Source organism: Berghia stephanieae, chromosome 1 (assembly GCF_034508935.2).
Source record: "Berghia stephanieae isolate SIO BIC M18660-M18661 chromosome 1, UCSD_Bste_1.3, whole genome shotgun sequence".
Classification (NCBI taxonomy): Eukaryota; Metazoa; Mollusca; class Gastropoda; order Nudibranchia; family Aeolidiidae; genus Berghia; species Berghia stephanieae.
The window spans coordinates 101,900,697-101,928,509 of record NC_088360.1 but is presented as its reverse complement, the minus strand read 5'-3'; the positions used below and the strand labels follow the sequence as shown (position 1 = coordinate 101,928,509).

The 27,813-nt window shown below is 36.7% G+C and overlaps 1 protein-coding gene across 8 annotated transcripts in view; it reads left to right on the top strand.

The window, feature by feature from the left end:
* LOC144962575 (TOG array regulator of axonemal microtubules protein 1-like) overlaps positions 1-27,813 on the top strand; it is a 69,112-nt gene that overhangs the window by 28,376 nt on the left and 12,923 nt on the right. For 2 of the 8 annotated variants that reach the window (XM_078895622.1, XM_078895620.1), the window contains 5 exons: positions 19,770-19,826; positions 22,718-22,863; positions 23,274-23,467; positions 23,806-24,137; positions 25,559-25,807. In XM_078895622.1, the coding sequence (XP_078751748.1) occupies positions 19,770-19,826; positions 22,718-22,863; positions 23,274-23,467; positions 23,806-24,137; positions 25,559-25,807 (978 nt within the window). Of the gene's footprint in view, positions 1-19,769; positions 19,827-22,717; positions 22,864-23,273; positions 23,468-23,805; positions 24,138-25,549; positions 25,808-27,813 lie in introns of all 8 variants that reach the window. The other 6 variants (XM_078895621.1, XM_078895619.1, XM_078895626.1 and 3 more) reach the window with 4 other exon arrangements.

Here is a 27,813-nt window from a genome sequence, read left to right as displayed (position 1 = left end):
ATTGTTTTTAGAAAGCCATTTTGATGATTAGTTTTCACTAAATTCTATCAATCAGACTATAATCGTTCAATATTATACATAGTTTTGTGTGTTGGTATATTATTGTATACATAGTTTTGTGTGTTTGTACATTATTGTTGGTACCTACGTTGGCTGGTGGATGTTGTGAGTATGTTACATAAACGCGTAGCACCAATATCAGATTATCACGGTGGGTCGCAAATGTCCAAAGGCCTGGTTGAGATTGTTGTTTGTAGAGTGGAAACAGGTCGGTGATGGACTCGAAAGACCACCGGTGAATGGTTGTGATCGAAAGGCAGCTGGGGCACAGAGTTCGCTACACAGATCAAATAAAATGAGGAATCAATGGAAGCCGGTCGGTGTTCTAGTCGGACAATAGGAGATGGAAGAAAGAAGAAAGGATGAGATATCAGTCAGACCATAACCGTTCAAGATTACACATAGTTTTGTGTTGGTTCATTATTATTGGTAAATACGATGGCCGGTGGATGTTGTGAGTATGTTACATAAACGCGTAGCATCAATACCAGATTGACACGGTTGGTCACAAATGTCCAAAGGCCCGATTGAGATTGTTGTCTGTAGAGTGGAAACAGGCCGCTGGTGGACCCGAAAGACGGTGAATGGTTGTGATCGAAAGGCCGCGGGGCACAGAGTTCGCTACACAGATCGAATAAATAAATGAGGAATCAATGGAAGCCAGTCGGTGTACTAGTCAGTTACTAGGGGGATGGAAGAAAGAAGAAAGGATGGGATGTGAACCGAACCGTAGAGAACGCCTACACTACACGTGACGGCTTTCCTGTTATTCCGTTGTTTTCTTAGACTTGGAACAGACCATTGAGTTCCTGTTAAAAATTGCCCCGTTTGTCTTGGGACTTGGAAGTGAGAAGTGTTGGTGTTGTAGCTTGTGGCGTGAGCATCGCGTTGTAGTTGTAGCTGTTATATTATGTCTTTTGTATGTGGAATTTCACCTGGACGTTTTGAGTTGGTGGTGTATTATAATGTAATTTCAGTAATTCATTTATTTGTTGTTTTTTTTTTTTTTCTCTTAACTTTATCGAATAGTATAGGCTCGGAAGCTGCGATATGAAGAGCTGGTTGTAAATAACATTGTGAAATATAAATTGGAAAGGTTTAACCATATTATGTATTTGTTTGTTTTTCATTATTACAATAATGCTTTTTTATCGTATTGTTTTGGTATCATCCTTTTTTTTTTCAAGAATTATATTGCCATTTTTTATTTTTCGTATCATTTTTTCATGTTTTATTGGCTTTGAGGTTTGTTTTCTATTTTTATTTTATTGTCAGTGTTTTATTTTATTTATTTTTTTGATTTTTTTTTGGTGTGTTTTTTGTTGTTTTTTATGTTTTTGTTTTTGTTTGTTTTATTTGTTGTATTATCCCCCCTCTCAGGATAAAAAGGAAGGAGAGGAACAAACAAAAAAATAATGACGAATAGTATATTAAGTAATAATTTTATGATATGATACTGATAATAATGGTGATGATAATAATAATAATAATAATAATAATAATAATAATAATAATAATAATAATAATAAATAGCACTTATTGTCCCGCAAGTTTTTAAAGACATGATAAGGAGCAAAATGGAAACAACCTTTTTTATTCCATATCATGAATAATTCCATTTGCCGCTTAAAAAACAATAAAACAAACTTGGGAAGGACGATGAAACTTTGAGATAAACCATAAAATTATTGACCCGTAAGCAGGCTTCATTCAACGAAATAATCTTTAAATAATCTCCCTTTTCATGTTTAATTGGTAACAAACAAAGCGTTGTGCTCCACAACTACTATTCCCTGTCGAGTTTTCAAATCATGCATTATAAGGTGTTATGATTGAAGGAAAGAGTGTGTTATACAACAATAAGTGGGAGTAAATACAACAATGCGTTATTTTAAACTCGGAAGTAAGCAAGTAAAAGTTGAAACAAGAAAACAATAGCTGGAGCGCTCAAAATCGTCAAGCTTGTCTTTATTTTACCTCCGTCCCCCTTACATTCGGAAGTGGTTTTGTATGTATGTATTTGTTATTTATTTATTTATTTATTTATTTGTTTATGTGGTCAGTTGTGTATTTATTTAATTATATATTCATTTTTATTTGTTTATTTATTTAATTATATATTTTTTAATGTATGTATCTATATATTCATTTATTTATTTATTTTCTTCCTTCCTTACATTTTTTTTACTTTCCTTTTTCCTATTTTTTAGAAACTGATTGGCATGTTTGTTATTATAATTTAGGACCTCAAATAGACGGGATTATGATGTTGTCTTGATGACGTTTATTGCATATCGTGGCGTCTCCTGAATCTTCTTGTATATTTCAGACACGACAGGCAAACAATTAAGTCGTATTTTATTCCTCCCCGCATTGCCTTAATGCCCACGTTACGTGTATCATTTTGATGTCGGGTTACAAAACAGTTACAAGTTTTGTTTTTGAAGTGATTCAGGTCTTTGTCCATGTAGAAATAATTTAATGGCATTCGAGCGCTATTTGATATTTTTGTTCATGTGAATTTATGATTCTCGGCAAAATGCAGGTGTCTATTGTCTTAGTTGTGTGTTTTTTTGTTTATTTGTTTTTTGTTTTTTTTTTGTTTTTGGGGGGGGGTTTATTATGTTTTTTTGTGTTTGTTTTTGTGGGGGTTTTTTGTAGTTTTGTTGTTTGATTTTTTGTTGTTGTTTTTTGGGGGTTTTTTTAGGGGGGAGGGGGGTGGTTTCTTTTGTTGTTTTTTTGTGTTTTTTGTTGTTTTGTTTTTTGTTTGTTTTTTTTTTGTTTTTTTTTTGTTTGTTTTTTTTTTTTTTTTTTTGTTTTTTTTTTTTTTTGTTTGTTTGCTTTTGTTTTGTTTTTTGTGGTTTTTTTTTTGGGGGGGGGGGGGATTTATTCTTGATAATTTTTTAAAATATCTCAGTCGTGAATGTTTGTTTGTTTGTTTTTTATAAGGTTACATTTTGAATGATGAAGATTGATGTGAAGATTAAATCGTAAAGTCAAGGAATTATTCTCTTAACAAGGAAGTTTGATGACGCTTAGATTTGAGGCATACTGTGTTAGGGTTTTTTTTCCTCCGGTTTTCAGGGTTTTGTAAGATTCCATTGGTTTTGTAGGATCTTGTTTGCTTAGAACAATGTATTTGAAAAGCTTTTTCAAGACTGGTTTTAAGACAAAAATGATACAAATTTCTATAGACAATTTTTGTTGAACGAAACATTTTATAAACTTGTTAGAAACTTGATTTAAATAATAGTTATTATTAAAGAAAAAGTCTCCAATTAATCCTACAAAATCTGTGCGACCAAATCTATTTTTTTATCCTTCTGGTTTGACTCTCTTTATACTCTTTTTTTCTTGTCTAAAGTTAATGGATGGTAAAATCGCTTGTATTGTCTACCTAACACCTAGTAATCAAAGTTAAAAGAAAACTTGCAATCGCACCGAACAATTTATTTGGTCGATATTGATTTTTTTTTGAAGTTATCGATTTTTTGTTTTGAAATTTTAAAAAATGTTTTATAAACTTCCTTTGTAGTTTGAAAACCCGTTCAGTGCTCTTGTGAGGAGAGATCGATAAGCGCACGGCAGTATCCTACTACTATCACTCTCCAATCAATAACTTTGGAATAGCTCGCCCTTCGTCGTCTTCCCTGCCTCCCCCCAACAACCGTGACCATTAAAGAGCCACGTCTTTATCTACTCCGAAGAATGGATCTAAACGACTTTAAATAATGCATTCGATTGGACCCGACTGACGTCAACATGGCCGCATCACCAGGCAGGCGACCAAGAGTTTTTGTTGTTATACTATTATTCACAGCAAATTGACTGTTGTGGACGTTGTTTTATTCACGCTGTGTTTTCACCATTATTCGTCGTCAGCCTAACAATCATAATGACAGACCACCATAGCTCCTCTTTTAGCATTTCGCCGTCAATTCAATTTTATCTCCGGATATCCTGATGGAAGACATTAATTTACTTTGACACCGCCGTTGGTTTCTCATGACGTTGGTTTGTCTGCTGATGGGAGTGAGCTGTTCCACGTCTGCATCGAACAGCGTCATATCTTTTCCAGGTAATGCTATGATACAGGTCTGCATTTATAGAGAATTAAAGGGTGGAAGCCAAAATTGGCCCAATTTTGATTATTTTATACTCCAAATTCGTTGTATTTTTTTGTTTATTTTTTAAACTAAACTTTGAGGAGAATGGTAAAAACAAAATTTATATTTTTTACAAGAAATTGATATTCGACAAAACCGAGTGACGTAGGATAAATTTAAATAATTTGAAAGTGACCATTCATAGGTAAAGGGATAGAAATCATTCAAATTTGTTGATACAGACATTGGGGGTCGCATCGTAATCTATGGATATTTCTTACTTACTTACTCCTCTTTGGTGTTTCATAAACACAGAAGGTCGACAGTAAAGAACGCCATTGACTTCCGTCTTCTGCTAGCTTCCGGACCTCACCCCAGGTCCAACCGAAGGATGTCATCTCTCTTTCCACCGATCTTATCCTAGTTTCCTGGTGGTCTTCCCCTACAAATACCAAAAAGGGTAAAAGTGCGGAGGGCTTTTGAATTATCTTTTTAAAATGGACGTTTTGGGTTAAAAACCCTTCGTCAGCAAACCAATTTCACCTTTTCGTTTAAATCTTCAACGATCCCAGCTTCTGGCAGCCCCGCACCGCTTTCTTTCTCTCTCTCTCTCTCTCTCTCTCTCTCTCTCTCTCTCTCTCTCTCTCTCTCTCTCTCTCTCTGTCTCTCTCTCTCTCTCTCTCTCTCTCTATCTCTGTGTGTGTCTCTCTCTCACTCTCTCTCTCTCTCTCTATCTGTGTCTCTCTCTCTCTCTCTCTCTCTCTATCTGTGTGTGTGTCTCTCTCTCACTCTCTCTCTTTCTCTCTCTATCTGTGTGTGTGTCTCTCTCTCTCTCTCTCTCTCTCTCTCTCTCTCTCTCTCTCTCTCTCTCTCTCTCTCTCCAAATACACATTATCTCGATTTGTTGATATCGCCTGTAAGTCAGTGATGGTATTAATGGATTTGAAGAGGTAAATGTTGGGGGAGGGGTGGGGGGCGGTATTTTTCCAAATTTATAATAAGGCGCGTGTTTGCAGAATAAGCTTTTCCGCGCAATATAAATGAAGGGCTGCGGTATATAAATGTCGAGCTTTCAGATCTTATGCTCTCTCTCTCTCTCTCTCTCTCTCTCTCTCTCTCTCTCTCTCTCTCTCTCTCTCTCTCTCTCTCTCTCTCTCTCTCTCTCTCTCTTTCTCTCTCTCTCTCTCTCTCTCTCTTTCTATCTATCTTTTTATTCATCTTTCTATCTATCTATCTATCTATCTATCAATCTATCCTTTTTATTTTCTCAACACTGTTCTGCCATACATACACACACATTATCTTTCATATTATTATCTCCCCCCTATCTCTTTTTTTCTTCTCCCACTTTCTCTCTCTCTCTCTCTCTCTCTCTCTCTCTCTCTCTCTCTCTCTCTCTCTCTCTCTCTCTCTCTCTCTCTACTTTTCCCATTGCTTTCATGTTAAGATAGTTGAGGTTGAATGCATGATTAGATTCATGCGGTAGGGTGCATCGTGTTATGAATGGTTCTGATTGGCTCCTCCATCGATCTACTCTGTTTGTCATGTCTGTGATATCGATCTATTTGTTTGACTCATCCATGGCGATATTGTGAAACCATTAAATATATGTAACTAAATTGGACTGTCTGTCCTCCTATCAGCACTTCAATATTGAGCTGTCGATCTCTTGTTTGGGTTTGCTTTTTAGTTTGTATTTTTTTTGTTTTTTTTTTTGTTTTTTTTTTTTCCTTTTTTTATATTTATTTCTTTTTCTTTTTTTTTTTTTTTTGTTTGTTTGTTTTGGTTTTTTTTTTGGTTTTTTTTTGTCGATTTTGGTTTTGGTTTTGGATCTTTTAGTTTTTGTTGTTTTTTGTTGGGTTTTTTTTTTTTTATTCTATATTTTACATTTTAAACTTATGTGTCCGAGGATTTTCATCAAATATCAAATGTGCTGCTCTTGGCGCTTCATCAAATAGAGTGTCTTTTTGAAAATCTAGGTGATTTTTAAATTCTACTAGAAACAGCATATGTTAATCGTATAAAAGTGTCTGCTCTTTACTTTAGATGGAACGCCCTCATTTATCGCCCATTGCCTCGATTCAAATATTCTTGATCGTTTTCATGATGTTAAAGTTAATTTTCATATTTATTATCAAACTTTAACCATACTGCATCCAAATCTGATCAATTTTGTCTCCTACGTCCAATAGTGCCCGTCAATATTATTTACTTCCCATTGATTCATTGCGAAGCTCTCAAGAGTTTAAACTTTTTTAAAATGCGATAATTTATTGACAATCTTAAACAAGACCCGGAAAAAATATTATGACTGTAGTTATTGAAATACGTTTTACTGTACAATTTTTAAAACTTATTTTGGTTTTCATCACCGAGATTTTTACGTATCACGACACCGGGGGAATATTTCGCACCAATCAAGACTGAGTGCCGAAAAGCAACACAATTTCCAAAAGTATTTAAATACACGTCAAATATTTAAAAAAATACCAATCAACAAATGTCATACTTTTGAAGAATGTTATTATTTCGTTGAATTTTTAAATACGAGAATATGTCATTAACAAATAAGCGATGTAATTATAATTATAGTGTATATTGCGCGTCTAATCATTTCATTGTCAACACTGTTCCAATCATTCAGTTGTCTTCCTTCCTCGTTTGCGAGGGTGCTGAATTGCAAGCGTTCATTGTGGCCTCATAATATCGACACCTTGTCATGCCTGAACTCATTACTGCGAGGAATGTATTATTTAAACTTCGCCCCTAGCAGACGTCATATCTCGTTCTATAATGTTACGTCTTGCTGTTGGTCAGGGACCCTTTGCAAGGTTGCCAATTTTCCGTATATTTACGGAATTCAGTATGTTCTAAACCTTCAGTATATTTTCCAATCACCTGCTGGGCGGAAAAAGTAAGTTTAAAAAAGTCTTTTTCCTGGAGTTCCACGCTCAGTAGGCGTCAGTCAATGAGTTACCGTAAAAGTTCAGTATTCTGAATTGGCAACCCTGCCTTTGTAAAGCACTTTGAGCACGTTTAGTTGATATTGCCCTATATAAAACTCAATTCTTTAAAAAGTCGATTCCCATATTTATTAACAAGTCCTTACCCTACAACGCCCAACTCTGAAGCATTTTGCTTCATTCAAATGCCTGTCATATTCAACAACTCTTCTTTCACCCACTGTTTTCGATGAGAATCTGTAGCGTCTTTATTTGGCAGAGGCTCATACTCGTTATTTATTATGATGATATGAATCGTGTGGTCATATTATCCCCAGACATCAAAGAGAATCGCTTCAATAGACAGGATCAGCGAACTCCTCGTACATTTTTGGACCCCATCTCAGGTAGAAAAGAGAGTGGAATTGTTTGACCCCACACATGGAATTGTTTGACCCCACACATTTTTTTTCTTATTTGTAACCTATCGTCTCAAAACGGGTTTCACTCCGGGTGAACTTGATGCTTAGAATGGAATTTTAAGTTGTTTTTTGTTTGTTTGTTGTTGTTTTTTAAAATATAAAATGCCTTTATTTAGGAGAGTTAGTTTTGTTTCTTAAACTTAAAAAAAAATTATATATATATAATTTCTAATGCGGCTATGTGGTCTTGTGGTATGACACTCGCCATCGGATCGGAAGGTCCTGGATTCGAGTCCTGCTCTTAGCGGCGCATAGGTGAATCCTTGGGAAAGGCTCTTTACTCGCGTTATCTCACCGTACTCGTGTGTAAAATGAGTACCTGGCCATTTGCAGCGTTTTCTTTATCGGAAAAAAAACTGTAACATTGCTTAACAGGCGTCATGTCTCTAACTACATGTTCAGTGTTGCTGTTGGCTAGGGACCCCTAAGCCTTGTTTTACCTCAGACACAATTTGCTGCATCTAGTTCATTCCGGTATAAATACCAGATTGAGGCGACTGGTTCCCATTTAACTCTTCAATCCATTAATAAAACCAGAGTGCACACGTTTGCGTTTGTTTTGGGTTTTTTTATTGTTTTTTTTTTTTTTTTTTTTTTTTTTTGGTTTTGTTTGGGGGTTTTTTCTTTCACACTTACCATTTCAGTGCGAAACACGACGAACTGTACTGTCGTGCTTTTGGGGGAAAAGAAAAAAAAAACCCAATAAAGTAGCAATGACTATCCCGCACAAATCTTTGGGCCTCTTTTTCGCTCAAGAAGTGCCCGAATTCGCGTCAAAATATGGGACGAAGCCGTTTCGTATATGCTATTTTAAAAAATTAATTACGACGCTGTTTATAATTGAATATGACTGAAAGTTGGCACACATTTAGAAAAAAGGTCATTTTAGATTATGCCAAGCGACAAAACTCGTGCGATTAGCAGAAGACCGTTAAAAATAGATGTTTACTCTTTGGAGTAAAATATTTCTAAAACTACCGGGCGTGGAGGTTTTGTCGCTGACTAGGTAATACATGAGCATTTCTTCTTTTTGGTTGTAAAATTTTATATGAATATGACGAGTACTTTTCCCGTATTTTACAAAACACCATCCTAATTTGCTCTTCAAGTTTCAATCTTTTAATCCACTTATTACGCAAGATACAACCAAAGGTCGAAAAAAAAATGCCGAAAAAGAGTCCCATATTTTCGCGTTTTTTTCCTCTTTGCGGGTCATTCAAATAAAGGACACCTTTGAAACTGCATAACTTGTTAATTTATGAATGGATTTTCAAAATTCAAAATTAATTTTACTCAGTGGAGATAGGGCTTTGATTTTAGACAAAAATTTCCTCAAAAAGAGAAAAAAACATTTTTCATAGTCATTGCTAAATAAAGAACACACATTTTAAACGTTTTGGCTTGAATTGAAAACTCGTCTTTCAATAAATATGGATCGATCAAAATGACTCTCATCTTGTGAAAAACTCTCTTTTTAATATTTTAAAGTCCCAGGTTTTAGAGTTTTTGACAACATGATGGTTATTTTGGTCGATCGATACTTGAAGGACGTGTGTTTTGACCACACAAAAAAAAAATTTAAACTATGTTTGGGTTTATTTTCTTTTTCTTTTTTTTTTGTTCAGAGTATGGCTGCATAAAATGTATTATCTTCTTCATTTGTGCTCACATTTCCCCGCCACTGGTCTAACATTTTAAGAGTGACGTTTAACCTGATCATCTCCTTCTGTGTCCATGAAACTACACGATCTGTTGAATGATTGCAATGATTGTATAACTTTTATTCAAGATACAGTATCACCATAAGTTGCCAGATTCTTGTCTATCTATATATCCATCCATCCATTCATCTTTTTATCTATTTATCTTTCTTTCTTTGTCTTTCTTTTCTCTCCTTTTTTCTTTTCTCTTTCTATCTCATTCAAACTCTCTCTCTCTCTCTCTCTCTCTCTCTCTCTCTCTCTCTCTCTCTCTCTCTCTCTCTCTCTCTCTCTCTTTCCACTAATTACACTTACACACACACACACACACACACACACACACACCAGAAGCCGTCATACTGTTGTTCCTTAAGCCTAAATTTGACTTCTGATCTTAATTAAATGATGAGTACTCTGGAGGGGAACCATTAATTACTTTATCAAGCGCTTCTTGACTCCTCAAAGCCCTACACTATACCACCTACTATTGATTTAAGATGACCCAGACTTTCACTGATCATTCTTCCCCCTCCCCCTCGACACACACACACACACACACACACACACACACACACACACACACCAAAATAGCGAAGTAATCACAGTTTGCTACATAAATTATGCAACGAGGACCCGGTTCAAAAGGAGAAAAAAACTCCTCATTTGATTAAAGTGTTGCTGCTTTTAAGATTTAGATGTCAGCAACGGCATAGATAGAGATTCGATATAGACAATAAAATACAACACCACAAATTACAATATTTGATTATAATATTTATGATAACGTACATAAATAAATCAGTGAGAATTCATTTTTGGTTTTTGATGCAAAGAGAACAAAATAGACGAGATAAAAAAAAAGGGGGGGGGGCGGAATATTTTAAAGGTATTGCCACGGTATACACCATGCTTTATTAAGCGATTTTCAGTTAAGATGTATCCTGATGATCGAAAAGCGTATATTTTTTACTCCTAGGACGAAAGCTGCAGCTTGCTAGGCGCTAGTACAATGTTTGCACTAAAACAATCAGTGTAATATAGACAGACGTACCCTCGGACCAAGACCTGTCACACTCCGAAAAAAACAAAACATATTTAAAATGTTGTCCAGATAACGCGTCCTTTAAAAAAAAATTAAGCAGAATGACCCTTATCTTGTGAAAAACTCTCCAACCCGTTTTAATCGATCGTTATTTGAAGGGTGAGTTTTATGGCCAAAATTATTTTAACGTGTTGTTTTGTTTTCTGAGTATGTCGGCTATACCTCAACACCACAGAGGTACAAAGTATGTTCTGCATTGAAAAGCTACTAGGGTCATGTTTTATTTTATGAGGAAATTGAATAGCTCAACACGACAATTGTAAATATTTTGTTTTTTCCTTTAAAAAAAAATAAAGCTGCGTCGTTCGGATGTCATAAAGATTTGCTCGGTTCCATAAAAGCAATGTGACAACGGATGGCCTTTTTATGACTTTTAAATGCAAATCTTATCAAAAGTTGACATACGTTTTATTTTGTTTATTTGTGGTTTGTTTTGTTTTGTTTGTTTGGTTTTTTTTTTTTTTTGTTTTTTTTTTTTGGTTTTTTTTTGTTTGTTTTTTTTGACGGGGGAAAAAAGCACCAAGCATGTCATCAGGAAAGAATTTGGATTCAAAAATTAATAATTTGAATAAGTCAGTTTTTATGTCAATTGCTTGACAATATCCGACTACTGGACATCATTTCAATTTTAGAGGGTTTTGGCGATTCTTCATCCAGTCATAAAATTTTGTTCGGTTCTATAAAAGCACTATGACAACGGACAATGTTTTTATGACGTGCAAATGCAAATCCTATCTAAAGTTGACATGGGGAAAAAACTCAAATATGTCGACAGGCAAGACTTCGGATTCAAACATCTATAAGAATAAGTCAGTTTTTATCAATTGCTTAAGATGTTTGATTACTGGGCATCACTTCAATAGAATTTGATTTTGGGGGGTTTGACGATTCCGTTTTTCAAAGTCAGAGTGAAATTAGAATAAGTTATTCCTATGGTTGTTTAATGTCCTTTCTCATGCAGTTGTCAAATGCTCCCAAAACCATCGTCCTCGGGGAATACGTTGTGCCCGAGAAAAAAATGTTCCATATAATATTTATAATTATCTTTAAAGCAACAGAAGATCGATGTGTCTGACTCGTGAGATTCTGCAGAAAACACGGATTAAGCTACAGTAACGCATCATTGGAAAAGCCCAGCCGTTTTCTCAATTCAGCTGTCGTGTCGGATTAATGCTTGCATCGTTAAACTGTTGACGAATTGCAATACCATTCTACTGATTGAATCCATTTACTACAATAAACACGTCACGTTTGCATACACGGTACTTGAGGCATACTTATTATAAAAGATTTTCTCTTTTTTGATTGAAAAAAAAACCAACAACAATATTGTTGATTATTTGATCGTTTTGTTATGCATTTCATTTCTGGCTGATTGAGAATGTTCAAATACTGGTGTCTCGAAAGCTTAACGCCACGTGAAGAGCGGAAATCTCGTAGCATGGACGTGCTCAATTAATATCGGGACTGATTTTTTTTTCTGATATAATTTTTTTTTTTTTAATATAATTTTATCTTATCTGGTACCGATACATTTCAATGCCCTTCCATTTTTTAACCACTTAAACTGCGTGAATTAGAGTCATGATATAGGACAATTTTCACACTAAAAAAAGCTAGTCATAAAGTAGTAATGATTAGTAATAGGCGATCGTCAACACACTGTGGTTAGTCTTAATTGAAGAAAACCCCACCACTGTCGACTGGATTATCCTTTATTGCGTTAATCTACGTAAGGAGTTCAATGCTTGCTTGATCAGCGACGATAGATTGTGGTAGCTTATTAAGTCCAGCACAATAATTTTAAAAAAATGTTTCTTCACTGATTTCAACACTTCAGCTATTTAGTCGAAGCATACGAACCACCGGTAGATTAACGATAAATCAATAAAGTTATTATACTGTGTTTTCTTATTGAAATGTGCACTTTGCTTTATCTTAATCCTAATCCACCCTTGTCGACCTGTTGGGCTGTGCCTTTCCCTGGCTCTGTATGCTGGCACACAGACAGGCAGGCTAGCCGTGTGTTGAGTAGGTTTTTCTGCATCGGCTGCAGACAAACGCATGCTCAGCTTTGCAACCTCTTTCGAGCACGCAGGTATGCTACCAAAAATTGGCAGCTGTTCATGTTGTTGACCAGTGGTCACTTTACGTGACACTCTGTGGCTGGTCTCTGCAGGTGTCGGTTGGAGAGGCTATGAAGGTGGGGGAAAGGACAGGATATTCGGCCATTGTTTTGTAGGGAAACTGATTTTAATGCATAGTCTTTACTCTTGTGTTATCCCCATCTTTGTATTCTCGGAATAGATTTGTGGATATTACCAGGTAGCACATCTTTGAAAAATGGATAGAATGTGAAATAAAGGAACTGACTATTCTGACACTGGAATCAAATAATTTGTTTTTATTCTCAGAACTGTAAGGTGCTATTGTATTGTTTTTTATATCATAATTCAACCCGAAAATGAGTCTCCCGTCCATCTTCACCTCCAACATGCGTTTGATGGGGGCCCCACATTCGGCCCCCGTGGGAAAAGTCCCAAACGTAGATGATGAGAGACTGTCCACTACGACCAGACTGGAGCTTGTCAAATTTGGCAACAAGTGCGTTATCGTTCCGACCATCATTGTCCACACGGCTCAATGCAAACCGACCGCGCCTTGTTTACAACCGGCACCCTCCGTACAACCGACATCTTGCCCCCATCCGCCAGCCCCAGTGCAGCAATCTTGTTTGCCACAACAGGATATGAAGTGAATAGAAAAGTGCCAGAAGACAATAGAGAATAAAAATTTTTCGCGGCGGTGGTGGGGTTCGAACCTGCGACCTTATTTGTACGACAACTCCGCCTGGCAGGTGAGAGCGTGGCTCTACCGTGTGAGCCACCCACGAACACAAAAATATTCGTTTCAAACCCAAAGTCATTACTAGATCCCTCTCTCACCCACTTCTTGAGACCGCCGATTCGTTCGTACACCACCATCGCGAATAATTTTGACCAGCAGTTAAGCTTAATAGCCAACATTCTCAACACAAACATATAACATAGAAACGATTGAGACATTGAGTATGCTCCGGTGTATGGGGTGAATTTTTAATTCAGAAAAGTGAGTGGAGCAGGCACTTATGTTGGTAACAACAGGATATGAAGTGAATAGAAAAGTGCCAGAAGACAATAGAGAATAAAAATTTTTCGCGGCGGTGGTGGGGTTCGAACCTGCGACCTTATTTGTACGACAACTCCGCCTGGCAGGTGAGAGCGTGGCTCTACCGTGTGAGCCACCCACGAACACAAAAATATTCGTTTCAAACCCAAAGTCATTACTAGATCCCTCTCTCACCCACTTCTTGAGACCGCCGATTCGTTCGTACACCACCATCGCGAATAATTTTGACCAGCAGTTAAGCTTAATAGCCAACATTCTCAACACAAACATATAACATAGAAACGATTGAGACATTGAGTATGCTCCGGTGTATGGGGTGAATTTTTAATTCAGAAAAGTGAGTGGAGCAGGCACTTATGTTGGTAACAACAGGATATGAAGTGAATAGAAAAGTGCCAGAAGACAATAGAGAATAAAAATTTTTCGCGGCGGTGGTGGGGTTCGAACCTGCGACCTTATTTGTACGACAACTCCGCCTGGCAGGTGAGAGCGTGGCTCTACCGTGTGAGCCACCCACGAACACAAAAATATTCGTTTCAAACCCAAAGTCATTACTAGATCCCTCTCTCACCCACTTCTTGAGACCGCCGATTCGTTCGTACACCACCATCGCGAATAATTTTGACCAGCAGTTAAGCTTAATAGCCAACATTCTCAACACAAACATATAACATAGAAACGATTGAGACATTGAGTATGCTCCGGTGTATGGGGTGAATTTTTAATTCAGAAAAGTGAGTGGAGCAGGCACTTATGTTGGTAACAACAGGATATGAAGTGAATAGAAAAGTGCCAGAAGACAATAGAGAATAAAAATTTTTCGCGGCGGTGGTGGGGTTCGAACCTGCGACCTTATTTGTACGACAACTCCGCCTGGCAGGTGAGAGCGTGGCTCTACCGTGTGAGCCACCCACGAACACAAAAATATTCGTTTCAAACCCAAAGTCATTACTAGATCCCTCTCTCACCCACTTCTTGAGACCGCCGATTCGTTCGTACACCACCATCGCGAATAATTTTGACCAGCAGTTAAGCTTAATAGCCAACATTCTCAACACAAACATATAACATAGAAACGATTGAGACATTGAGTATGCTCCGGTGTATGGGGTGAATTTTTAATTCAGAAAAGTGAGTGGAGCAGGCACTTATGTTGGTAACAACAGGATATGAAGTGAATAGAAAAGTGCCAGAAGACAATAGAGAATAAAAATTTTTCGCGGCGGTGGTGGGGTTCGAACCTGCGACCTTATTTGTACGACAACTCCGCCTGGCAGGTGAGAGCGTGGCTCTACCGTGTGAGCCACCCACGAACACAAAAATATTCGTTTCAAACCCAAAGTCATTACTAGATCCCTCTCTCACCCACTTCTTGAGACCGCCGATTCGTTCGTACACCACCATCGCGAATAATTTTGACCAGCAGTTAAGCTTAATAGCCAACATTCTCAACACAAACATATAACATAGAAACGATTGAGACATTGAGTATGCTCCGGTGTATGGGGTGAATTTTTAATTCAGAAAAGTGAGTGGAGCAGGCACTTATGTTGGTAACAACAGGATATGAAGTGAATAGAAAAGTGCCAGAAGACAATAGAGAATAAAAATTTTTCGCGGCGGTGGTGGGGTTCGAACCTGCGACCTTATTGTTACGACAACTCGCCTGGCAGTGAGAGCGTGGCTCTACCGTGTGAGCCACCCACGAACACAAAAATATTCGTTTCAAACCCAAAGTCATACTAGATCCTCTCTCACCCACTTCTTGAGACCGCCGATTCGTTCGTACACCACCATCGCGAATAATTTTGACAGCAGTTAAGCTAATAGCCAACATTCTCAACACAAACATATAACATAGAAACGATTGAGACATTGAGTATGCTCCGGTGTATGGGTGAATTTTTAATTCAGAAAAGTGAGTGAGCAGGCACTTATGTTGGTAACACAGGATATGAAGTGAATAGAAAAGTGCCAGAAGACAATAGAGAAAAATTTTCGCGGCGGTGGTGGGTTCGAACCTGCGACCTTATTTGTACACAACTCCGCCTGGCAGGTGAGAGCGTGGCTCTACCGTGTGAGCCACCCACGAACACAAAAATATTCGTTTCAAACCCAAAGTCATTACTAGATCCCTCTCTCACCCACTTCTTGAGACCGCCGATTCGTTCGTACACCACCATCGCGAATAATTTTGACCAGCAGTTAAGCTTAATAGCCAACATTCTCAACACAAACATATAACATAGAAACGATTGAGACATTGAGTATGCTCCGGTGTATGGGGTGAATTTTTAATTCAGAAAAGTGAGTGGAGCAGGCACTTATGTTGGTAACAACAGGATATGAAGTGAATAGAAAAGTGCCAGAAGACAATAGAGAATAAAAATTTTTCGCGGCGGTGGTGGGGTTCGAACCTGCGACCTTATTTGTACGACAACTCCGCCTGGCAGGTGAGAGCGTGGCTCTACCGTGTGAGCCACCCACGAACACAAAAATATTCGTTTCAAACCCAAAGTCATTACTAGATCCCTCTCTCACCCACTTCTTGAGACCGCCGATTCGTTCGTACACCACCATCGCGAATAATTTGACCAGCAGTTAAGCTTAATAGCCAACATTCTCAACACAAACATATAACATAGAAACGATTGAGACATTGAGTATGCTCCGGTGTAATGGGGTGAATTTTTAATTCAGAAAAGTGAGTGGAGCAGGCACTTATGTTGGTAACAACAGGATATGAAGTGAATAGAAAAGTGCCAGAAGACAATAGAGAATAAAAATTTTTCGCGGCGGTGGTGGGTTCGAACCTGCGACCTTATTGTACGACAACTCCGCCTGGCAGGTGAGAGCGTGGCTCTACCGTGTGAGCCACCCACGAACACAAAAATATTCGTTTCAAACCCAAAGTCATTACTAGATCCCTCTCTCAACCAACATACCAACATAAGTGCCTGCTCCACTCACTTTTCTGAATTAAAAATTCACCCCATACACCGGAGCATACTCAATGTCTCAATCGTTTCTATGTTATATGTTTGTGTTGAGAATGTTGGCTATTAAGCTTAACTGCTGGTCAAAATTATTCGCGATGGTGGTGTACGAACGAATCGGCGGTCTCAAGAAGTGGGTGAGAGAGGGATCTAGTAATGACTTTGGGTTTGAAACGAATATTTTTGTGTTCGTGGGTGGCTCACACGGTAGAGCCACGCTCTCACCTGCCAGGCGGAGTTGTCGTACAAATAAGGTCGCAGGTTCGAACCCCACCACCGCCGCGAAAAAAATTTTTATTCTCTATTGTCTTCTGGCACTTTTCTATTCACTTCATATCCTGTTGTTACCAACATAAGTGCCTGCTCCACTCACTTTTCTGAATTAAAAATTCACCCCATACACCGGAGCATACTCAATGTCTCAATCGTTTCTATGTTATATGTTTGTGTTGAGAATGTTGGCTATTAAGCTTAACTGCTGGTCAAAATTATTCGCGATGGTGGTGTACGAACGAATCGGCGGTCTCAAGAAGTGGGTGAGAGAGGGATCTAGTAATGACTTTGGGTTTGAAACGAATATTTTTGTGTTCGTGGGTGGCTCACACGGTAGAGCCACGCTCTCACCTGCCAGGCGGAGTTGTCGTACAAATAAGGTCGCAGGTTCGAACCCCACCACCGCCGCGAAAAAAAAAATTTTATTCTCTATTGTCTTCTGGCACTTTTCTATTCACTTCATATCCTGTTGTTACCAACATAAGTGCCTGCTCCACTCACTTTTCTGAATTAAAAATTCACCCCATACACCGAGCATACTCAATGTCTCAATCGTTTCTATGTTATATGTTTGTGTTGAGAATGTTGGCTATTAAGCTTAACTGCTGGTCAAAATTATTCGCGATGGTGGTGTACGAACGAATCGGCGGTCTCAAGAAGTGGTGAGAGAGGGATCTAGTAATGACTTTGGGTTTGAAACGAATATTTTTGTGTTCGTGGTGGCTCACACGGTAGAGCCACGCTCTCACCTGCCAGGCGGAGTTGTCGTACAAATAAGGTCGCAGGTTCGAACCCCACCACCGCCGCGAAAAATTTTATTCTCTATTGTCTTCTGGCACTTTCTATTCACTTCATATCCTGTTGTTACCAACATAAGTGCCTGCTCCACTCACTTTTCTGAATCTTGTTTGCCGCCATCTTGCCTGTATCCGCCAGCCCCGGTGCAGCAGACATCTTGTTTGCCGCCATCTTGCATGCCACAGTTGCCTGCTTCCTGTCTGCCACCGACTCCGCCCAGCAAGCACAGAGCTTGGGGTAAATCTGATATCAGACATGATATTGTGTCTTGTGAATTCAGACTGGCTTAACCAAATACACTAACTACTGTTGCTTTTTCTGATATATTTATTCTTTTCTTTTTTTTTTTTGGGGGGGGGGTTGTTTTTTTTTTTGTTTTGTTTTTTGCTTTTGTTCTATTTCTTTTCTGGTAGAATACTTTAGTTACATTTTATTTTCTTATTTTTTCTTTAGGTTGATTATTCTTAATTTGTTTAAATTGGATAATCAGTTCACTTTCTCACAAATCACCCAGGTCACTTGATATTGGGCCCAATCTCCCGGTCTTCTGCCCCCCCCCCCCCCCCCCCCCCCTATTCTAATTCTCGTTATTCCTCTTTCTATTTCTGATTTTCTTTTATCTCCTCTTCCTTCTCACACTCTACTCTGCCCCCCACACCTCTCTCTCTCTTTCTCCCCTCTTCTTTTCTCTCTCTTTTCCCCCCTCTCCTATTCTCATCCTTCTCTTCCTCTTCCTCCTACCCCCCCCCCCCCCCCCATACACACACACACGCCTTTTTGCAAACGTCCTTCCACCGTACATACTAGAGAGGGGGGCTCTCTTCATGTTCCGTATCATTATGATAATAAACTTTGCAAAGAAGTGTTATTTGCTTAGGTCACATAAATATACGTACAGCGAAATATAAGAAGTTACCACGAGTTGATATTAAGTATTATTTTTAAAAGGTCAAGTTCTTTTTCGTGAGCTTTTTTTCATATCTTATCAAGGTATTTTGGAAAATCTTGGTCTTTGCTGATCACTCAATTCATCGCTGCAAGTGATGGAGTAGTATTAAGTCCCTCAATTTTATGTTAATTAGTATGGGGGGGGACAATTCAATCCATTACATTCCTGTCCATTCTATAGATTTTATCGGTATACACACATGTGTATTTATTTTAAAAGTCAAATTGGCCAATTCGGAGTTTTTCTTACAGGTTTTGATTTATTTTTTTAAATTTGGGACCAAAGTTTTAGAGGAAAGTGATTTTTTTTTCATTATTTTTTTTATTTATCCTTTTAGTGATGAGAACTGGATAAATTAGTTACATATCATATCAATTTAATTGCATTTTAAAGTGACATTTCATAAACATTGGACAGAAAATCATGAGCTGTGTGTTGAAATGGTCAATTGTTGCTACAAATATTTTTTTTTTTTTTAATAAACAATTTTCTTCCAAAATTGAACGTACACTGTATTTTTGATTTGCCACTTGTAACAGGTTTGAATGTTCTATTATGGTTGATTCTACACGTGTGTGTGTGTGTGTGTGTGTGTGTGTGTGTTTGTGTGTGTGTGCTATTCAGATTGTCATCCTTGTAATTGAAGCACAAAGAGCACGACCTAGTGCTGGTTACGCATTATACAAGTGTTATATACTATTACTATTTCTTATAACAAATTATGGTGATCGCTTGAATTCAGTCACACCGAGTCAGCTCACAGACCGGTCTGTTGGGTCATATTATATGAAAATTTAAACATTGATCGTCGACGTTCTTGCTCTTGGTTCGTGGCCGACGTGTACTTGTTTGAAGGTCTTATAACCCAAAATGGTTTGAGCTCATAACGAGAGTTTTTCCATTACAACAGTTATCGGTACGTAATGGAAAAACTCTCAAATCAATGCAAAATATTGTACTCTACAACAATGTTAATTCAAATCCATAATTACGTTTGGTTGTCAGACCACCTAGGTCGTGGTCATGTTAAGGTCGTTTAAAGTAATTATGAAATGATTCATAACCTTTAACCTCTCACCGAAACATTTCACGTGTCTTTTTTTTTTTTTTTCACTATGTTTTGAGTGCAGTGTGTTTTTCACTTGTGTGACGTGCTTTTTTTTTCCCTTCTCTTTTTTTTTTTTCACCTTTAGCTGATGGAGAAGACAACGGTAACACCAGCTATACGCCCATTTACACTTTCCGGGCAGGTAAATGCTTCCATAAGCTGTCTGTCTTCTGCTGCTTCATTGCTCCTATCATTAAGAACAAAATTAGAATCACAACAGAACCATAACCATAAAAAAAAAACCAATACAATGATTTATATAGCTTTTATATCAACAAATAATATGCTCAGAGGCGCTTTACATATTACGAGACACTATATTACAAAGAACGCATTGTCTTGGATTAAATACTTTCATTTTTGTTTTTTTTAAAGATTAGAAAGTAAACATATACATTCTTAAAATATTTCTAAATATAATTATATCAATTACTATTGAAACAAATTGTTCATTTGCCTGAAGAATAAAAGTCTATTTGAGAGGAAAATCAAATAATCAGCAGAAATAAATGAATAGAGTGATAAAGTATACTTTACATCAGAATACATTTCCAGGCTTTACTCCTACATGGTCATTATAGTCATAGCGCATCTTTATATTTTACATTTTGCTCTGACTGGTAATGAGGAATAAGATTTCCATATCATTTGGTAAAAGTAGCCCATTTTTTTTTTTAAATTCATTGTCACTTTGACATCATCAGTCACCTCCTCCTATAACCAAGTACTCATTTAATTTACACCCGAGCTGAGCTTCAATAATGCATTTAAAGTGCCTTATCTTAAAACATCTGTTAATTTTTATTAGAATTCGACACATCAAACGTTCAGTTGAAATCTATTTCCTTGATTACTTTACACATTAGAAAGGAAAAATAACTTTTTGTAAATTTTGTTCTAACGTTATTTAGATATAAACGAATAGTAAAAAAAAAAATGGATAGGGTTTGTTTTTTTAATGCCTTTTGTTTTGGGAATTAAATCCATCAAAAGCCACTCCAAATCAAAGTCATAATTGTAAGGCATAGCAAGGAGGGCGAAGTGGCCGAGTGGTTAAGGCATTGCACTGTAATCCAGAAGGTCCCAGGTTCGAACCCCACTTCAGGCACTTTCATTTTTTTTTTCTCCTTGGGCAAGATTATTAACCCCCAATTTGCTCACTTGGACAGCAGGGGTGATTCCTGTTGACATCAGACATCCTGTTTGATGGATTGCCTGTATTCCTTTATAGGCGACGGGATCTTTTGATGCCGTGGCGGAAGGGCGTAATAATAAGATAGCAATATTTACATAATTGATGATTTTAATGACTATTCGGGGGAGAGGGAGGGAGATGGTCCCTATAGCTCAGTTTATAGACTGAGATCAATCTCGGATGAGTCATGATTTTTTTTTCTGACGCTGTCCACCCAGCAGTGATTGGATGGCTGGATCTGCTAGATCTGGCAGAAAATACTTTGCGATGGACTAGCATCCTATTTAACGGATAACAAGTAATTGCTATTGTCCATTTCACGCTATAGAAGTCGGCATAAAGATTATTTAATCTTATTACATTGCTGAATGATGGAAAGAAGTACTGAGCTATCGTATTTTAAACATTGTTACGTAATTTATTATTTTTTTCTATTTGATATTGTCAATATACCCCCTTCACAGAGGCCTTTTCTTTTCCTGTTAATATTATTATTTTTGTTTTTAATGTTGAAGGTTAGGACTAATGTAATACATTGTAATATATAGTAATTCTTTGTAATGTTGTTTACCATATTATCACTTTCACTTATGAAACGAAATATTTAAATTTTGGTAATTATAAATGTATATATGATTAAGGTAGAGTTTTTGAAATGATAAAAACTAATAGTTGCTTCACATTTATTATTAAAATATGTTATTATATCATTTGATATACATGCAATGACTTAAACTGCCTCGTCCTATAGATTTAAAAAATAAAGATTGATATCATATAGGAAACAAAGTGCTTTGTAACTTAACTAAGTAATAAATCAACTGCAACATCTTTTACTTTGTCAATAGTGTCAACAACTAATAATTGACACAGTCCTGAAGAGAAATTCCCAGAAAGGATAAGAAACATAAATGTGGTGGCAATACTTTCTTCTGTGAAAATTTTCCAATCTTTCCATCTTTTTCTTACGTTATGTGAAAGTGCTTTAAACATAAATTATGAACATTAAATTGAAGAGGGTTAACATTTGTCATATTGTATTTTCACATTAAACTGTATGTAATTGCTGTTTCCAAATTATAGCGGAAAATATTTTAATGTGGTCCATTTTTATCAACACTTTGTGCAACCTTTCATCGGATAAATCTTAATGCCAATTTTTTAACACAGTAAACTGGTGTGCAATTGATTTTCCTCCATCTGAAGTTAGATTTGTACTATGAAATAAAGCAATTGTATTAGGTATTATTTAATGTCTATTAATTCAGTTTGTACCGAGTGATCCAATTTTATTCATGGAGTTGAAATTGAAAAGAAATTATTTTAAAATGTCGTTCAAAGCTTTTGTCTAGGGAGCTGGAGGGTATCCCAGTATGAAAAGGACTGTAATAACTGCTTTCTATTCTTTGTGCAGGATGCTGATTCTTTTAGAGTGCTTTCAACCTGATCTGACCAGAGTATCAATTTTTTTAATAAGTGCTGCTGCTCCGACAGAAACAAAAACAAATTCTAAGCATTGCACTGCCTTGCTTTGACAAAAACACCTTTTCATTTCTTTTAAAACTCGGGTTTCAGATATTTTTACAAGTAGAGGACTGGGGGGAGGATGGTTTTAATCTATAGTAATATGAAATAAAAGTTTTCTGGACAAAACCTATAAAGGCTTTTGCCAATGTACGCAAGTAATAGGGTGAGACCAGTTTGATGAAGTGAAAATTTTGTGTCGCATGATTGATTAAGCTTAGAGTTATCTCAAATATTTATTTTTTTTTAATTCTTCAATTACATCACGCATGTTTCCAAAGCCCATACATTGTGTTTTATGTTTTGTATTTAAGATGAGGATGAATCTCCAGTGCCCCGGAAAGCCACCATGGCCCGTGGATCGGCCACCCGAAGAAAAGTGCCCCCCATTTCACCGTCCTCCGACTACTACGATGACAACGACAGCGCTTATGCCCCGTCTGAGGGAAATAAGACCGGGGTGAGTATATTGAGCTGTGACGGTTACCACAACGGATTGTTTGGTCAACTTTCTTCATGGTTGCAGTGGTGACCCGCCACCTCAAACCAGTCCGTTTTAACTTTATGTCATTGGCTTAAGAATGATTTTGAACCTGAAACATTTCTTGATATTTTGTTCACTCTTTTTCTTTTTTTTGGAAGCTATTCTATTAACTTTTGTTTATTACTTTATACTGTTCACAGCTTTTTGAAGCCTAATGTTCACTTTGATCGGTGTGAACTTATCAGAGATAAAGTCTTTGTCATCCAGTTCCTCAAAAGATTTTTTTTTTTCTTTTTTGGACAAGACATTTTTAAACAGTTGACTAAATATATTAATTGTTTGTCTTCATCAGTTGCAATAAGTTTAATTTTCATTATATTTTTTAGCTGAATGGCTCCTTGAAATCGATAAGAAACAGTGCAACGAAAAAGATAGCAGACAGATTGTTTGAAAAGTTGGAGAAACAGAGCAGTCGTCAGAGCTTCAACACGTCTGGCTCCAATAATGACCACTTGGATGACAGCTGCTTCTTCAGTGCCAGCTCTCAGAATGACTACAGCAGCAGCACTAGTAAGAAGAGGTGAGAGGAGAAGGGTTTAGTTTGTATGCAAATAAACTTGACTGCAATACACAGTTGTTTGGTAGAGTATTATAATGATAATTATTATAATAATGATGATAATAATGATAATAATAATATTAATAATAATAGTAATAATGATAGTAATAGTAATAATAATGATAATAATCATAAAGATTATGATTATAATGATATTAAATAGCACTTATAGCGCTTTAATCAATCTAAACAGGCACTTACAGGCTTGCATATTTAAAACACAATCTCCTATCTTTTTCTTATCATTTTTTTCCCTGCCTCACAATGGATTATTTATCGAACCTTTGCATCAATTGCAGCCTCAAGAAAACGGAATCCTCAGAGCACATAGACAAACCCAAGGCCAATGGCTACAACAGTGGAAACAATAACACCACCCTCAACAACAACATTCGCAACAAGAAACAGAATGATAGAAATATCGACGAGGACAGCAAAACAGCTATGATCCACATCGATTACAACCCGACCAGCGGGGTCACCTTCCGCGAAAATCGTAACTCCGATGTCCAAGTGGTTGGTAAGGGATACGGTGACGATGCCTCTGACCACAGCAAACCACCTCAGGCTGGGGGAAACATTAATAACATCAACAACAGAATAAAGGACAGACGTCGATTCAGCAACAGGGGTGAGTATTGGAAATTTGGCTTTGTTTATTTTAATTTTATTTTCATTTAAAAATTTAAATTTCAAGACAAAAAAACAACTTTCCTTACATATCTGGTTGAGAATGTCTCTACTTGTTTGATATCCGTTTGCCTTTTCATTAACAGTTTCATTGAATATCCATTAACATTACCTTGTGAGCCATACTTATATTCTTAACGATTCTCCATTTTTTTTTTCTTGTAGATTCAATTTCTTTTTGAAAGCCATTGTAATGAAAAGATGAAAGTAAATTCAAAAGGATCAAGAGCATATGTTGTCGACATAGCTGTTTAATTTTTCCATAGGATTTTTATAATATATATATACATTTCATTGTATCGTAATTAAGCTTTACCAGAAAAGAAAATATATATCCAGTCTTTGATGAGAGTCCTTAGGGAATCTCCACCCTATTTACGTCCATTATTTTCTTGCTTTCTCTTTTTGCTTCTTTTAAATCAAAAGTTAGTTTAAATTACTAAAGAAAAATCTATAAACCATCTTTTTTTTTTTTATTTTGAGAAGCGTTTGCAGAATAGTTTTCCTATTGTCTAACCACTTAACATTTGCAGTCTCAATAAATGGCAAAATTTTGGTTTCAAGTATTTTTTTTTTCCTTCTAAGATGTAATTAAAATGTTATTGTGTGTATTCATTTTTCTACATTAATTTTATATTATAAGCGTACACTAACATGATTTATATGCTTTCTCACCACTATTTAATTAATACACCCTTTTTTGTTGATTTGGACTCACTGCTTTAATTTATTTTTTTGTTGTTGATATCACAAGTGTCACAGTGTCTGTTTGTCTGTAACTAAATGAGTTTCACATCAAAATATATTCTGACACTTCTTATACAGCCATTGATTAAAGAGAAATGTGGAATGCAAAATCCGTGCCCCTTGTGATATCAACCTTTTTATTTCGGTTTTTGGTTTTAATATTCTTATTAATCTTCTACTCACATCCCTGACAACCAAAACACCCTCTAATTATTCCATTTCCCAAATCCTGCATTCAATGCAAATTCCCACCCATTTTGACCAAAATCCGTCATTTTGATGGCAATCCCCCACCCACCTTGCTTACATAAACAACATACACTAAAACACACATACCCTCTCTCTCTCTCTCTCTCTCTCTCTCTCTCTCTCTCCTCTCCTCTCATCTCTCTCTCTCTCTCTCTCTCTCTCTCTCTCTCTCTCTCTCTCTCTCTCTCTCACTCACTCTCTGTGTGCCTCTCTCTCCTCTCTCTCTCCTGCACATCTCCCAAATCTGCTATCTATACATAACCACCCAAAATGCCCTTGCACATTCATTCGAACTCTGAAAACACCACTTCCAATTCATACATCACAACAACTGCCACACTATTCCCCATGCCTAAGGGTCTTTAGTGTCGTACTCCCACCCGGGATTGGCCTCAATCATGGCCCAGCACCACCACCACCATCATCTCCACCACCAGCCAGGAAGTGCATGGGACATTGCCTCCACAAACACCACAGCCACCACGACCGCCGCTTCAGAGAGTATGACTAACATGGACGATACTTTCTACAATAACAACAACAGTAGCAGTAATGTTGTGTCGTGGCGTGGCAGTCCCGATAGCAGTAATATGGCCATGGCGCTGGTTGGACGTGGTATGTTTGATGAACACTACAACCAAATGATGCATGCATAATGCCTGAGAACTTAGTCATACACCCCTTCCTTACCTTTAGGCTTTTTTAGTTTTAACTATATATCATACACCTGAATGTTAACATGTAATGCGTGTGATACAATATTCTATATCTCTTTTATATCGATATTCTATGATACTCTGATAACTGCGTTAAAACATATAAATGTTAAATCAATGTATTATAAGACTTTCGACATTTAATCGCATGACTAAGATCATTTCTAGATATTTGAAAGGAGAATCAATGGTATTTAAATGTCTTTGGCAATTAAAGATATATATAATTATTAATTTAGTTAACAATATTCCTCTTTTACTTGAGTGACATTTGGTGGTGTAAACTTTGAATATTTAAGATAAGTAATGATCTAATAAATTGTCATGTGTGTATGGTAAAACCTGTGGCTGGACTTCAGGTTGACTGATGTCTGTACTCCAAGCATGTAGACAAACAGTACGCATCTATTATTTCACAATCAGACTTGCCTACTGCAAAGAAAAATTTATAGAATTTTTTTTTTCACACAATATAAAGATACATAAGCATAGTTTATTCATTTTCACTTATTATTAAAGGGGGTTTGGTGCTATAGACATTTTATTCAGGATTTTAAAGCATTGCTTACTACGTATTAATACACTTTGATAATTTTACAGAATTGACTGTAGAGACTTATTTATTTTCGCCTGAAAACTACACATTTTTTAAGTTTACATATTTAACTCCGAAACTCAGTTTAGAGTTTAAGCAGAAAAAGATGAAATTCCTCTTTTCAATTTTGTTAACTTGTTAAACTTTAAGGTGCTTGTAGCACACCTTAGTCAGAACTCCCATGTGCCTTTACAGAAACAGGGGCTTGAACCCAGGAGCCCTAGACCAGAATTTTTCTTCTCAGGCATTTCCCCCCCCCCCCCCCCCCCCCCTAAAGCTACATATAAGTTTCAAGTAGGCAGGTGTGTTTGAAACCTCTCTTCTGCTAGACTACTAGCTCAAACTCTTGTCGGGTTTTATCCAACATTTAATTTAAAGTAGTAAGTTTGTTCCTTGCAATAATTCCTTTGATGTTGTCAATATATTCTTGATTATCCTAATGTAGCGGTACATGCACAGTAACATGTACCAGAATGTTTGTTTTTGTTGTGTTTTTTTGTTGTTTTTTTTTGTGTTTGAGTGTCCAACAGCATTTGTAACACAAATTAGATTATATAAATGCCAAGGAAGAAGTAAGTAAAAAGGATTAGATAAAGGGAAAACCAAAAAAAAAAGAAGGCGAGGAGAAATGTGTGTCTCTGTCTGTGTTCAGAATTAGAATCATTCATCTGCTCTTATTCAGACCCATGCACCAATGAATATAAGATTTAGATATAAAATAGTATACCCAACATAGTTTCCTTATAAATCTAAAAAAAAGATCATTTACAAGAAAAAATATTATCTCTTTTAAACTAGGTGCTTGGTACCAACAACCATTCCTCAATTATGCACTGATCTCCACAACACCCTTTGTGTACAAATATACTTGGTCCATTGAGATAGCAAGAGACCAGGATAATTTTTTCTCACATTGCATTTCAAAAGAAAATTTAATTTAATGTGAAAAAAATCACTTTTTCTCATTTCTGACCAAAAAAAATAGTGTACAGTCTTGAAATGCTATCATGAAATTATCGATATCTTTCAATGTCAAGATGATTTTGTATCTGCTCTATTCCATCCAAGTTGGTAATCAACGTGTGAATTTTTTCTACCATAAACCAGCATAAACCAAATCAGCTGAAAAAGGGTCTGTGCTTGTAGATAGTAGGTTATTCTAAAAACAAAAGCTAATAGTGAATGTTATGGGTCCTAAATACACTCCTCTTGAAAAATTTGATTGCTATCAATTCAGTGATTTTAGATTTTATTAAAACAGCATGGTTTCAATGTTGGAATGCGTCCAATTTTAATATATTAGATATATA